This window comes from Oncorhynchus clarkii, chromosome 20 (genome assembly GCF_045791955.1).
Source record: "Oncorhynchus clarkii lewisi isolate Uvic-CL-2024 chromosome 20, UVic_Ocla_1.0, whole genome shotgun sequence".
NCBI lineage: Eukaryota > Metazoa > Chordata > Actinopteri > Salmoniformes > Salmonidae > Oncorhynchus > Oncorhynchus clarkii.
Window position 1 is genome coordinate 16,450,703 of NC_092166.1, and position 14,655 is coordinate 16,465,357.

Consider the following 14,655-nt stretch of genomic DNA (forward strand, 5'->3'; position numbering starts at 1 on the left):
TGGCCTTTATGCAAGAGTGGCAAGAAGAAAGCCATTTCTTAAAGATATCAATAAAAAGTGTTGTTTAAAGTTTGCCACAAGCCACCTGGGAGACACACCAAACATGTGGAAGAAGGTGCTCTGGTCAGATGAAACCAAAATTGAACTTTTTGGCAACAATGCCAAACGTTATGCTTGGCGTAAAAGCAACACAGCTCATCACCCTGAACACACAATCCCCACTGTCAAACATGGTGGTGGCAGCATCATGGTTTGGGCCTGCTTTTCTTCAGCAGAGACAGGGAAGATGGTTAAAATTGATGGGAAGATGGATGGAGCCAAATACAGGACCATTCTGGAAGAAAACCTGATGGAGTCTGCAAAAGACCTGAGACTGGGACGGAGATGTGTCTTCCAACAAGACAATGATCCAAAACATAAAGCAAAATCTACAATGGAATGGTTCAAAAATAAACATATTCAGGTGTTAGAATGGCCAAGTCAAAGTCCAAACCTGAATCCAATCGAGAATCTGTGGAAAGAACTGAAAACTGCTGTTCACAAATGCTCTCCATCCAACCTCACTGAGCTCGAGCTGTTTTGCAAGGAGGAATGGGAAAGAATTTCAGTCTCTCTATGTGCAAAACTGATAGAGACATACCCCAAGCGACTTACAGCTGTAATCGCAGCAAAAGGTGGCGCTACAAAGTATTAACTTAAAGGGGCTGAATAATTTTGCAAGCCCAATTTTTCCGTTTTTGATTTGTTAAAAAAGTTTGAAATATCCAATAAATGTCGTTCCACTTCATGATTGTGTCCCACTTGTTGTTGATTCTTCACAAAAAAATACAGTTTTATATCTTTATGTTTGAAGCCTGAAATGTGGCAAAAGGTCGCAAAGTTCAAGGGGGCCGAATACTTTCGCAAGGCACTGTATATTTTTTTACTGCTCCTCTTTATTTACTTGTTACTTTTATCCGTATTTTTTGAAACTGCACTGTCGGTTAGGGGCTCGTAAGTAAGCATTTCACTGTAAGGTCTACACCTGTTGTATTCAGAGCATGTGACTAATAAAATTTGATAACCAAACGTATAAGATCTCCTAAGCCTGTGTTAACCTCAGGCCTTCTTTTCGGCGTATATCATAAAACCTACAAGCTGGCGAGCTCTTTGGAGATGACTTCAATTGCACTGCCCATGCTCTCACAGACACCACAAATGGGACAGATACAATGTTGCATCCTCTAACTATATCTAAGTTACACCAGCATACATACATGCGGAACCAGCACACGCACAAATATACAATATTTCCTTAATTAACATACCACCACTGCATACGACAATGAAAAACTAACACATAACAAACAACAACACCTAACACATAACCACATTCAGAAGTGCATGCTTCTGCCCCTGTAACTACTCACTGTTGATTGAGCTTTTTGGCTAAATCATCAGATTAATCACTAAAATGACTCCGGTTTCAACTCAGGTTCAATCAACTCTCCTTCTCTCCCTCGCTTTCTCTCCTTTCTTACATCAATCTCTCCCTTCATTACTCATTCCCTCTCTCTCTGTCTCTCCCTCTGTCTCTCCCTCTCTCTCTCGCAAGTGCTATGAAGCTACAGTATATTTTCGGTTGGTAGAAGTACTCAAAATGATTTGGATCGGTCACTTGCTCAATGCTAGGTCGCTAGGCAACGGTTACTTAGCAACTGTCTCTAAGAAGGGTGGCAGTCTTACCGCTGCCATGGAGATCCTGACGCGTTTGGGCCCCCTGCTTTCAGGAGCCTCCAGCTCTGCCAGGCTCTTACAGTCAGGGAGGGAAGGGAGTAGCAAACACATCATTAGCACAATGTTAGGACAACATTAAGATTCTCTGAGGAGAAAGTAGAGGTAGCATATGAGGATACAAGAATAGACACGCACACACACGCACGCACACACACCTCGAGTAGCTCTCTTTCAGGGTCACCACAGGAGAGGGTCTGCTGAGAGCCTGAGAGAGGAGACGGAGTCAGCGTGTCTCTATTAATTGAGAGAGTGTGCATACTGTTGGTTGCCTCTGTGTTGTGAGTAGTAGGGACAGTTTTCATAGCCGACTTGAGTGGCAGCTGAGAGATGGACCCAGCTTGGCTGAAGGAGGACTCCTCTGTTGAGATCTAGATAGAGAGACATGATTAGGGCTGTTGCGGTTACCATATTACCGCCACAGCGGCATTCATGAGTCAAGACCACAATGAAATTCCACGTGACCGTTGAGTCACGGTAATCTCCTCTTATGCACTCACCCAACTGGCTAATGACCATCAGATCCTAATGGTCTGGTACTCAGGGCTCTACTGTCCCTCCATCAGGTCCTAATGGTCTGGTACTCAGAGTCGGAGGGAGGCTGCGCCAAGCAGAGGTTTTGGACCCAGATGCTATCCACCCAATTATCCTTGACTCCAGACACCCTCTTACCAGGCTCCTCATCAAGAGTTATGATGAGAGGCTTCTCCACCCAGGGCCAGAGAGGGTCTATGGGGAGATGAGGCGGAAGTACTGGATAATTGGAGGACGAGGAGCCATTCGTAAGCACCAATACGCCTGCGTAGAATGTCAGAGATGGCGGGCCGGAGCCACGGTGCCCAAAATGGAAGATTTACCCCCTGCTCGCTTGCGCCTCCTTAAACCACCCTTCTGGTCAACAGGAGTAGATTGCTTTGGCCCCTTGATGATCAAGCTAGGTCGTCGTGTGGAAAAGCGTTGGGGCATTCTATTCAAGTGTTTGACAAACAGATGTGTCCACCTGGACCTACTGGAGAGTTTGGATACTGAAGCCTTCCTCATGGCCCTATGGCGGTTTATCTCCCGACGGGGGAAACCCTACGAGATCCTGGCTGACAGAGGTACGAACTTCAAGGCAGGAGAAGCCAGGTTGGAGGAAGCCTTCCAAGCCATGGAACCCAGCCTCCAGGATCAGCTGATGGACCAACAAATCTCATTCAAATTTAACCCTCCAGGCGCTCCTCATTTTGGAGGAACAAGGGAGCGAGAGATCAAATCTGTAAAGACGGCCTTACGAGTCGTATTAGGGGACCAAACTGTCACTGAAACTGTCTTGAGGACCGTCCTGATAGAGGTGGAAGGGATTCTGAACTCCAAACCCTTGGGATATCTCTCTGCAGACAGAGCGCTGACCCCGATCCAGTTACACCGAAGTTACACCGCTGAGATGCGTCACTTCCTCAAGCCATGTATGCTGATACCAACCTCGTAGGCAGACGCCGGTGGCGACACAGCCAAATCTAAGCTGACCATTTTTGGGCCCGATTCATTCGGGATTACCTACCAAGTCTACAGCACAGAGGGAAATGGTGGAGAGAAATGACCAGCCTGGAAACTGGCCAAGTAGTAATGATGGTGGACCTTCAGCTGCCTCGAGCCTCCTGGCCGGTGGGCCGTATAACTAAGACCATGCCTGGGACCGATGGTCGTGTTAGATCAGTAGAGATCCAGGTGAAGAACCGGACATATATCCGGCCAGTTGCCCGACTAATTCCTCTCGCTGAGGTGACAGAGGACGGGGAGCAATGAGCCTTTTTTGAGGAGTGTGGAATTTAACACCTTTACCAAACATACCAAACCAGCCCACACTCTGTAATACACCGTAAAACACTTACTTAACTCACACATTTACTGTAACCAATGTAAGTCCCAACACCTATCCACACATTATGTGTAATGAACTTTAAACATAGCTTCCCTACCTACCCCTCCACCCTCGAGGGTGACACTGACTTTAAGTCGCAGGCAGTGCTACCTCATCACGCGAGCGTGAGTCCGACTCACCTCCGCTACACTCACCACGAAGCGGACCCCATGGCGTGCGCTGGTACTGGTGCTGTTGGAATGTGTGTGTGTGCAGGGTGGGCTTAGGGGATTGTCCATGTTGCCCAGGTTGGACAGGTGTGTGTGTGTGTCCAGTGTATGTGTGTCATTGTCCTTGGCGTGCCTCCGGAGGTGGTCTAGCCTGCGCGATGGACCCAGCTGGAGGGACAGGAGTGACTGGAGCTGAGAGCGCTCTATAGAACCCAACAGGATCATAGAATCTGGAGGACAGAGAGAAAGAGGGAGAGGGGGAGGGGAGAGAGGGATAGGATGGTAAAGAGGGGAAAAGAAAGAGAGGAAAATGGGAGAGAAAATAGCAAAGGATAATAAGGGAGAGAAGACAGAGAAAGAGAAAAGGGGTGCAGGGGAAAGGGGAGAAAAAAGAGGAAACAGTAAGGGAGAGTACTAAGCAGAGTACAGAAGAGATGGAATAGGACAGAAAGTGTAAAAGCTGGAAGACGTGGGAGAGAAAAAGGGAAGCAGTAGAGAATGACTATGTGTAATGGAGGAAGGATGCATCTTGAAATTATAGCAGACTATACACACATCCTTACCCGTGGACTCGACCAGGGCCAGTGTTTTGAGCTGTCCAATCAGCAGGACCTCCTGTACGTCTCGATAGGAGGAGGAGAGAGTGATGTAACGCACGTCTCTAACCATGATGTCCTCCACACGGACGTTATACTTCCTGGAGGAGGAGAAGAGGGGAGTAGGGTAAGAATGAAATGTCCGGAAGAAAGTTGGAAAAAAAAGAGAACAAAGAATAGAGGGAGTATAATATAAAGTGAGGGAGATTGACAACAGATGGACAGAGACTCACTCGTGGTGCCCCATACCAAGCTCAGGGAGGTAGGGTAGTTTCTTGATCCTGATGATAGAGTCATATAGCGAGGGCTGGAGGGACTGGGCTACGGCGTTGGCCAGGATCACCGCTATCATCACCGGCAGGATGTGGCTGATCTGACCCGTCAGCTCAAACACGATGACCGCCGTCGACACTGTGTGAGTCACAGCCCCAGACAACGCTGCCGCACCTGGGGAGGAGGGATACAGAGAGTCTGGATGATAATGATGAAGATGAATATGGATTTTATCGTCTAATGTGGTGGAAAGCGACATTTATCTTTTTGCTTTCCACAGCCTCCCTAGACATACAGTGTCTTCGGAAAGTTTTCAGACCCCTTGACATTTCCCACATTTTGTAATGTTATAGCCTTATTCTAAAATTTATTAAATAGTTTTTTCCCCTCATCAATCTATACACAATACCCCATAATGACAAAGCAAAAATAGTTTTGAAATATTTGCACATTTATAGGCAAATAAAAAAACTGAAATATCCCATTTAAGTAAGTATTCAGACCCTTTACTCAGTACTTTGTTGAAGCACCTTTGGCAGTGATTACAGCATTGATTCTTCTTGGGTATGACGCTACAAGCTTGGCACCCCTGTATTTGGGGATTTCCTTCCATTTTTCTCTGCAGATCGTCTCAAGCTCTGTCAGGTTGGATGGGGAGTGTTGCTGCACAGCTATTTTCAGGTCTCTCCAGAGATGTTCGATCAGGTTCAGGTCCGGGCTCTGACTGGGCCACTCCAGGACACTCAGAGACTTGTCCCGAAGCCACTCCTGCGTTGTCATGGCTATGTGCCTAGGGTCGTTGTCCTGTCTGAGGTCTTGAGCGCTCTGGATCAGGTTTTAATCAAGGATCTCTCTGTACTTTGCTCAGTTAATCTTTGCCTCGATCCTGACTAGTCTCCCAGTCCCTGCCATTAAAAAACATCTCCACAGCATGATGTTGCCACCACCGTGCTTCACTGTAGAGATGGTGCCAGGTTTTCTCCAGATGTGACACTTGGCATTCAGGCCAAATAGTTCAATCTTGGTTTCATCAGACCAGAGAATCTTGTTTCTCATGGTCTGAGAGTCTTTAGGTGCCTTTTGGCAAACTCCAACCAGGCTGTCATGTGCCTTTTACTGAGGAGTGGCTTCCGTCTTGCCACTCTACCATAAAGGACTGATAGGTGGAGTGCTGCAGAGATGGTTGTCCTTTTGGAAGTTTCTCCCATCTCCATAGAGGAACTCTAGAGCTCTGTCAGAGTGACCATCGGGTTCTTGGTCACCTCCTTGATCAAGGCCATTCTCCCCTGATTGCTCAGTTTGGCTGGGCGGCCAGCTCTAGGAAGAGCCTCGGTGGTTCCAAACTTCTTCCATTTAAGAAATGTTTTGGTACCCCTCCCCAGATCTGTGCCTCGATGCAATCCTGTGTTTTCAACGGATTAAATATAAATACATCTTCAGCAATCTATACAAACGACCCCATAATGACAAAAAGAAAACATGTTTTTATAAATTTTTGCAAATGTATAAAAAAATAAACAGAAATACCTTATTTACATAAGTATTAAGGCCCTTTGCGATGAGATTTGAAATTGAGCTCAGGTGCATCCTGTTCTCATTTTTTATATTTTATTGATTTAACCAGGTAGGCCCAGTTGAGAACAAGTTCTCATTTACAACTGCAACCTGGCCAAGGTAAAGCAAAGCAGTGCGACAAAAACAACAACACAGAGTAACACATAAACAAACGTACAGTCAATAACACAAAAGAAAATAACAATATAAACATCTATGTACAGTGTGTGCAAATGTAGAAGAGTAGGGAGGTAAGGCAATAAATAGGCCATAGAGGCAAAATAATTACAATTTAGCATTAACACTGGAGTGATAGATGTGCAGGTAGAGATACTGGGGTGCAAGAGGGTAAGTAATAATATGGGGATGAGGCAGTTGGGAATGCTATTTACAGATTGGCACAGTGAACGGTAAGCTGCTCTGACAGCTGATGCTTAAAGTTAGAGAGGGAGATATAAGACTCCAGCTTCAGAGATTTTTGCAATTCGTTCCAGCCATTGGCAGCAGAGAACTGGAAGGAAAGGCGGCCAAAGGAATGGTTGGCTTTGGGGATGACCAGTGCAATATACCTGCTGGAGTGCGTGCTGCGGATGGGTGTTGCTATGGTGACCAGTGAGCTGAGATAAGGTGGGGCTTTACCTAGCAAAGACTTATAGATGACCTGGAGCCAATGGGTTTGGCGACGGATATGTAGTGAAAGGCCAGCCAACGAGAGCATACAGGTCGCAGTGGTGGATAGTATATGGGGCTTTGGTGATCAAACGGATGGCACTGTGATAGACTACATCCAGTTTGCTGAGTAGAGTGTTGGAGGCTATTTTGTAAATGACATTGCCAAAGTCAAGGATCGGTAGGATAGTCAGTTTTACGGGGGTCTGTTTGGCAGCATGAGTGAAGGAGGTTTTGTTGTGAAATAGGAAGCCGATTCTACATTTAATTTCGGATTGGAGATGCTTAATGTGAGTCTGGAAGGAGAGTTTACGGTCTAACCAGACACCTAGGTATTTGTAGTTGTCCACATATTATAGGTCAGAACCGTCCAGAGCAGTGATGCTAGTCGGGCGGGAGGGTGCGGGCAGAAATCGGTTGAAGAGCATGCACTTACTTTTACTAGCATTTAAAAGAAGTTGGAGGCCACGGAAGGAGTGTTGTATGGCGTTGAAGCTCGTTTTGATGTTTGTTAGCACAGTGTTCAAAGAAGGGCCAGATGTATACAGAAGGGAGTCGTCTGCGTAGAGGTGGATCAGAGAATCACCAGCAGCAAGAGCGACATCATTGATAAATTCAGAGAAGAGAGTCGGCCCGAGAATTGAACCCTGTGGCACCCTCATAGAGACTGCCAGAGGTCCGGACAACAGGCCCTCCAATTTGATACACTGAACTCTATCTGAGAAGTAGTTGGTGAACCAAGCGAGGCAGTCATTTGAGTCTTTGAGTCTGCCCATAAGAATGAGGTGATTGACAGAGTCGAAAGCCTTGGCCAGGTTGATGAAGACGGCTGCACAGTACTGTCTTTTATCGATGGCTGTTATGATATCGTTTCTGACCCTGAGCGTGGCTGAGGTACACCCATGACCAGCTCGGAAACCAGATTGCATAGTGGGATTCGAAATGGTCGGTGATCTGTTTATTAACTTGGCTTTAGAAGATTTTAGAAAGACAGGGCAGGATGGATTTAGGTCTATAACAGTTTGGGTCTAGAGTGCCTCCCCCTTTGAAGAGCTATCCAATCTTTGGGGATCTCAGACGATACGAAAGAGAGGTTGAATAGGCTAGTCATTTTTTTTCCAATTTTCGCCTAAAATTACATACCCAAATCTAACTGCCTGTAGCTCAAGGATTTTCATATTCTTGGTACCATTTGAAAAGAACTGTAGGTGGTGGGTCCCAAAGACACCCCCCATTATTGACTAAGGGGACCTTAAGATTCATATGTTTTGCTGTAGGCCTTATAATAAGATACTGTTGCTATGTGTCTAAACTCTGCCACTATACGTTGCACAAGCATCTATATTAGTCTTTGTGGTTAAGCCCTGGCTGCTGTGAGAGTGTGCTTGCAGTCTAGGTTTGAGTCCGACTGAAACTAGATAAAGAGACAGAACCACTGTCTGGTTTTGACATTTTGATCTTGTGTGACAGTGGACAATGCTAATAAATTCAGAGAAGCTACTGTACTAGGTTGCCTTATAAGGTAAGCTCAGCTTATTGGTACACACCTACATTGACGTAGGTGATCATATCACTAGGGAGTGATCACATGTATAAAATCAGTTGTGCCCTTAGGTGCGGTGCAAACTTACTCGGAAACATGAATGCTATGTTCCCGTTGTCAACTTCTGTCTGCAATTGCATAAATAAATGAATGATTGATTTACTTAAAGATATTGTCTGATTGCTGATTTCACCAATAAGCAAATGATTGACAAGGAACCTACCTCGACAAAACTACTTTGATGTTTGTGGAAATGTGAATTGAATGTAGAATGTAATATAATAGCTCTGGTAGAAGAAAATACAAAGATAACTTTTTTTTTTCTCTTCCACCATCTTTGAAATGCAACAAAGTTCCCACACCTAGCCATCACTCTGGTTGTAATTATGCTGGTGTCCACAAGATGGTAGCAGTGTCTGTGCAAACAGAACTTGAAGTATGAGCACACTACATGACATTTAGTGTGAAGTCAGGCAGGTACATTTGGGCAAATCGTGAAGAAGACATTTACATTCACATTACATTTTTCTGCAAGAATATCGTCAAATCTGTGTACTTGGACTTTGATTTAGCTTTTACAGTATTAGTAGCCATATTATAAGTTCAACAATTGCAAAACACCCAGTTTTCATAACTTCATAACGCTCCATATTCTTAATTTTTGTCCAAAAGGAAAAGGCTGGCTGTCGTACAAGGTTAGCAGCTACACTTTGCGACAGATACGGGGTTTCCGGATACTCCTGTAAAGACCAGCTCATTGGCTATCTAGCTAGCTTTGTTTGACCCCGATTGGTGCTTATTTGACAGTTACAGTCGATGAAGGCGTCGCTCTTTGACCAAATTTGGTGTCCTATAAGATATACTACACCCCTAATCATAGAGTGAAGTCTGGTTATGTTCTAGGATCTCTGAGGAATAAATATGAACGTGATTTGACTGGTTGAAACAACGTTTAGGGTTAGTTTTTCACAGATTCCTTTCTTTGCAAATTGAACGAGTGGAAATACAAATTCGATTGTGCATGCTATATGGACCTTTTTAGGATATGAAAAAGGATTTTATCATCTAACAAAACAACACTTCATATTATCTCTGGGACACTTTGGATGATAAATCAGAGTAAGATTTCAGAATGTAAGTACCCATTTCACCTTTAGATGTGAATTTATCAAACCTATCGCTGTGAAAAGTGTTTTGTTGTTAGGAGCTCTCCACAAACAATAGCATGCCAGTTTTTTGCAGTAATAGCTACTGTAAATTGGACAGTGCAGTTCTATTAACAAGAATTTAATCTTTCAGCCGATATAAGACACTTACAGTGCCTTGCGAAAGTATTCGGCCCCCTTGAACTTTGCGACCTTTTGCCACATTTCAGGCTTCAAACATAAAGATATAAAACTGTATTTTTTTGTGAAGAATCAACAACAAGTGGGACACAATCATGAAGTGGAACGACATTTATTGGATATTTCAAACTTTTTTAACAAATCAAAAACTGAAAAATTGGGCGTGCAAAATTATTCAGCCCCCTTAAGTTAATAATTTGTAGCGCCACCTTTTGCTGCGATTACAGCTGTAAGTCGCTTGGGGTATGTCTCTATCAGTTTTGCACATCGAGAGACTGACATTTTTCCCATTCCTCCTTGCAAAACAGCTCGAGCTCAGTGAGGTTGGATGGAGAGCATTTGTGAACAGCAGTTTTCAGTTCTTTCCACAGATCCTCGATTGGATTCAGGTCTGGACTTTGACTTGGCCATTCTAACACCTGGATATGTTTATTTTTGAACCATTCCATTGTAGATTTTGCTTTATGTTTTGGATCATTGTCTTGTTGGAAAACAAATCTCCGTCCCAGTCTCAGGTCTTTTGCAGACTCCATCAGGTTTTCTTCCAGAATGGTCCTGTATTTGGCTCCATCCATCTTCCCATCAATTTTAACCATCTTCCCTGTCCCTGCTGAAGAAAAGCAGGCCCAAACCATGATGCTGCCACCACCATGTTTGACAGTGGGGATGGTGTGTTCAGCTGTGTTGCTTTTACGCCAAACATAACGTTTTGCATTGTTGCCAAAAAGTTCAATTTTGGTTTCATCTGACCAGAGCACCTTCTTCCACATGTTTGGTGTGTCTCCCAGGTGGCTTGTGGCAAACTTTAAACGACACTTTTTATGGATATCTTTAAGAAATGGCTTTCTTCTTGCCACTCTTGCATAAAGGCCAGATTTGTGCAATATACGACTGATTGTTGTCCTATGGACAGAGTCTCCCACCTCAGCTGTAGATCTCTGCAGTTCATCCAGAGTGATCATGGGCCTCTTGGCTGCATCTCTGATCAGTCTTCTCCTTGTATGAGCTGAAAGTTTAGAGGGACGGCCAGGTCTTGGTAGATTTGCAGTGGTCTGATACTCCTTCCATTTCAATATTATCGCTTGCACAGTGCTCCTTGGGATGTTTAAAGCTTGGGAAATCTTTTTGTATCCAAATCCGGCTTTAAACTTCTTCACAACAGTATCTCAGACCTGCCTGGTGTGTTCCTTGTTCTTCATGATGCTCTCTGCGCTTTTGACGGACCTCTGAGACTATCACAGTGCAGGTGCATTTATACGGAGACTTGATTACACACAGGTGGATTGTATTTATCATCATTAGTCATTTAGGTCAACATTGGATCATTCAGAGATCCTCACTGAACTTCTGGAGAGAGTTTGCTGCACTGAAAGTAAAGGGGCTGAATAATTTTGCACGCCCAACTTTTCAGTTTTTGATTTGTTAAAAAAGTTTGAAATATCCAATAAATGTCGTTCCACTTCATGATTGTGTCCCACTTGTTGTTGATTCTTCACAAAAAAATACAGTTTTATATCTTTATGTTTGAAGCCTGAAATGTGGCAAAAGGTCGCAAAGTTCAAGGGGGCCGAATACTTTCGCAAGGCACTGTATATGTACCGACATTTGTTGTTTCTCTAGAATCAGCGATTGTGACAAGGAGCTGCAGGATTTAGAACGGTCCCGTTGACGGGACGCCTATCCCTCAGATGTTTTAATGTGTATTTGTCATCTTCACTGTTCTAAACAACACAACAAATGAAAACACAAGCTAGTGATTTGTGAATGAAATAGTCACATTTAGTCAACAAGTATTTCAGGTCAAATGTTTAATGAATTGTTCAAGGTCATGTACCGCTCATGGCCCACTAAACAAGAAAATCAATGAGGACCACATTTGTTTTTATTTCACCCCAAAACCTGCTGACTTCTCTATCGTAGCAGAATTCATTCATCAGTCACATTCAATAAGATGACACAATTGAAAATAGCTTGGGCATCACACTAGCCTGTAGTTTCGATCACTTCAGAGAACAGAGAGCCAAAATGGAGCCTATGGAGAAGCTCAGTTTCACGTTTGGTTTCAGTGATAAGCAGACACGTTAGAGCCGTAATGGAACCTAAAGGTTAAGAAAAGGTGTTATTTTTAATGCAACTGGTGAAGTGTGATACGGAGACACACATTACTCACCCACAACAGCATAGCCACCAGGCACTATGGGATAGACACTGCCATCGGCATGGATGCCATCAGGGAACATGACTGCCATGGTCTCGCCTACCAGACGCCCAAATGCTGCACCTGCACATCACACAAATATATTGTTTGTAAACATGCAGGTGTTTTTTCACAAGTTCTCACACACAGCAAGTTACTTACCAATGAGGAAAACTGGCATGAAGGCCCCACATGGTACAGGCATGGTGGTAGCTACTGCAGACATCCAGAACTAGAGAGAAAGAAAGTCAGAAGTGTACAAGAGGAAACTGAAAATAAACACAGAATAGAGGCATAGTATCCTAATTTTCACACCAACACAATCACAAACAAATCAGACTCGCTTCTCCCAAACCCACACACAAAAACTCTCTCTAGTTTAAAACACACATGTACCTTCATCACAATGAAGAAGATGAGAGTGATGAAGACATTGACCTGGGGGTGTTTCCAGGCGTGGGAGTGGCTGATGTAGTCAAACTCCTCGGCAACACCCTGGCGAGACCACGTGCGGTTGTCCAACAACGCCACCAGTGACTCATGCTGCGTCAGCTGAGGAGAGAAGGAGAGACAACTGTTAGGTTTGGCATATACTGTATCAATCTCAATAGTTTAAATTGGCTTCCTTTCCTTATCTCTTTCCCTTCACTGATCGAAGAGGATAGGTGAAGACCACACAGGACACGTCCTTTCACAGAGAAAATTAAGTAGCCTCCACGAGGAGAAGAGGCTGCTTTAGACAATTGCTTTAGACAAATTGTTAAGACACAGATATTTAAAGAATGGAACTACTGACCTGTCCAGCCATGAACTGTCCAAACCCAGGGGGGAAGGTAAGGGTTGAGATGATCAAGGTGACCATGGCAGGAAACACCAGACGTCTGACAGGGAGAGAGGAGCTGTGGGTTCATTAATGTGTGTGTGTGGCCAGCTCTAGCCTTTTCAGTGGCCCCGAGCAAATTATTTTTTTACTGGGAGCCCCTCTAGTGGTCAAGGGCCTGTCATGTCCCACTGCCAAAAAGTGCCCCCCCCCAGCTAACGTTAGCTAAAATTGTTTTATTTAGCTAACGTTAGCTAGCTACTGTAACTATTATTGTAGCTTTCTGTTTGTATGTAGCTTGCACTTCAATGGTATCCCACTGAGATTTTCTTGTATCTTTCCAACCAGGCGAAGTACTATGAAGGCACCGCTGATCTCGACAAGAGGCGCAACATTCAGAGAAATTCACAATTCAGGGTAACGTTAAGCAGTTAACTTCTATTAGATAACTGGACGGATTTAACTATGTACAACGATTTTTCAACAACCATTTTCCATACAGGGAAAGGGAGATACCTAGTCAGTTGTCCAACTGAATGTATTCAACTGAAATGTGTCTTCTGCATTTAACCAAACCCCTCTGAATCAGAGAGGTGTGGGTGGCTGCCATAATCGACATCCACATCTTCGGCGCCAGGGGAACAATGGGTTAACTGCCTTGCTCAGGGGCAGAACGACAGATTCTTAGCTTGTCAGCTCAGGGATTCGATCCAGCAACCTTGCTGTTACTGGCCCAACACTCTAAATAGGCTATCCACATGTTGCTAGCTATGATACCGATCAAGGAGGTGGACTGGCGATGCCACCTCCAAGGTAATGGACATCTTCAACCTCCACGGTTCTCCTGAGGTCATCTTGTGGGACCAAGGTCATGAATGCTGGAACAAAGTGCGGATGTTATAAGTTATATTCTGTCACCAGTGTTTTATTTTTTATTTTTTACAATTTGTTTGTTTTTCCATGGTACGGTGAATGGACCAACCAGACCCTCAAGACTGCTATGGATAAGTCCCTTGATTGGTACCAGGAAGAGTGGGAGAACAACCTGAAGGTAATTCTCTTTGCACACAACAGCAGCATCCAGGCAGAGTACGGACGGGAGCCGCAGCTGTTGACTGGGATAAACAATGCAATTGTATATAATGTACAAGCACTGCATATACGGTCTTTCAAATGTGTAATCGACTTAGTGTTTGTCTATTGCTATTTTTGTATAACGTCCTTTCAGATCACTGAAACTCCACCTGATGTGGTGGAAGTTGTCGAACCAGATCAGAACGCCTTTGACGACCACATTCAGGCACGGACTGAGAAGGATGTGGAGTTTTTTTGACGAGGTAAAAATGACTTAACTTATTTTCTGGCCCTCCAAGAGATATATCAAGAAGGGCACCAAGCGCTACGACATGTGAGCGAATGACTTGGTTTGGAAGAAGGACCAAAGGAAGGCGAGACCTGGGAAACCTCACTGCTCTTTCACCTCCTAGTTGGGGTCACCATCTATTAAAGTGAATATAACAAATCTCAGATAACTATTTGTATTTGCACATAAAGCTTGTTTTAGTTTCCCTAACACTGATATTTTTCTCATTATCTTCTGGTTACCTCGGTGGAAGCCAACAACTTCTCCAGTTGGCCGGTCGACCACTGATGCCCTACACTTCGCTGAAGTCCAATAGACAATATGTGAAGTTTGGTTGACATTAGAGAAAGCAAGAAAGGGTAGTTATGCTGAGCTTATAAAACTGTATCTCTTCAATTTCTCTCCAAATGCCTTTAGGACCATCGACGGTCCGAACCCCCCAGGAGGT

General features: G+C 44.2%; 1 protein-coding gene across 1 annotated transcript in view; it reads right to left on the reverse strand.

The window, feature by feature from the left end:
* The window catches only part of LOC139376016 (chloride channel protein 2-like), a 118,369-nt gene that overhangs the window by 9,295 nt on the left and 94,419 nt on the right, over positions 1-14,655 (reverse strand). Inside the window, exons 12-20 of the mRNA XM_071118068.1 lie at positions 12,821-12,905; positions 12,421-12,576; positions 12,187-12,256; positions 11,998-12,108; positions 4,676-4,889; positions 4,410-4,543; positions 3,817-4,076; positions 1,932-2,144; positions 1,726-1,791 (exon numbers count right to left, since the gene is read on the reverse strand). Of these exons, the coding sequence (XP_070974169.1) occupies positions 1,726-1,791; positions 1,932-2,144; positions 3,817-4,076; positions 4,410-4,543; positions 4,676-4,889; positions 11,998-12,108; positions 12,187-12,256; positions 12,421-12,576; positions 12,821-12,905 (1,309 nt within the window). The remainder of the gene's footprint in view (positions 1-1,725; positions 1,792-1,931; positions 2,145-3,816; positions 4,077-4,409; positions 4,544-4,675; positions 4,890-11,997; positions 12,109-12,186; positions 12,257-12,420; positions 12,577-12,820; positions 12,906-14,655) is intronic.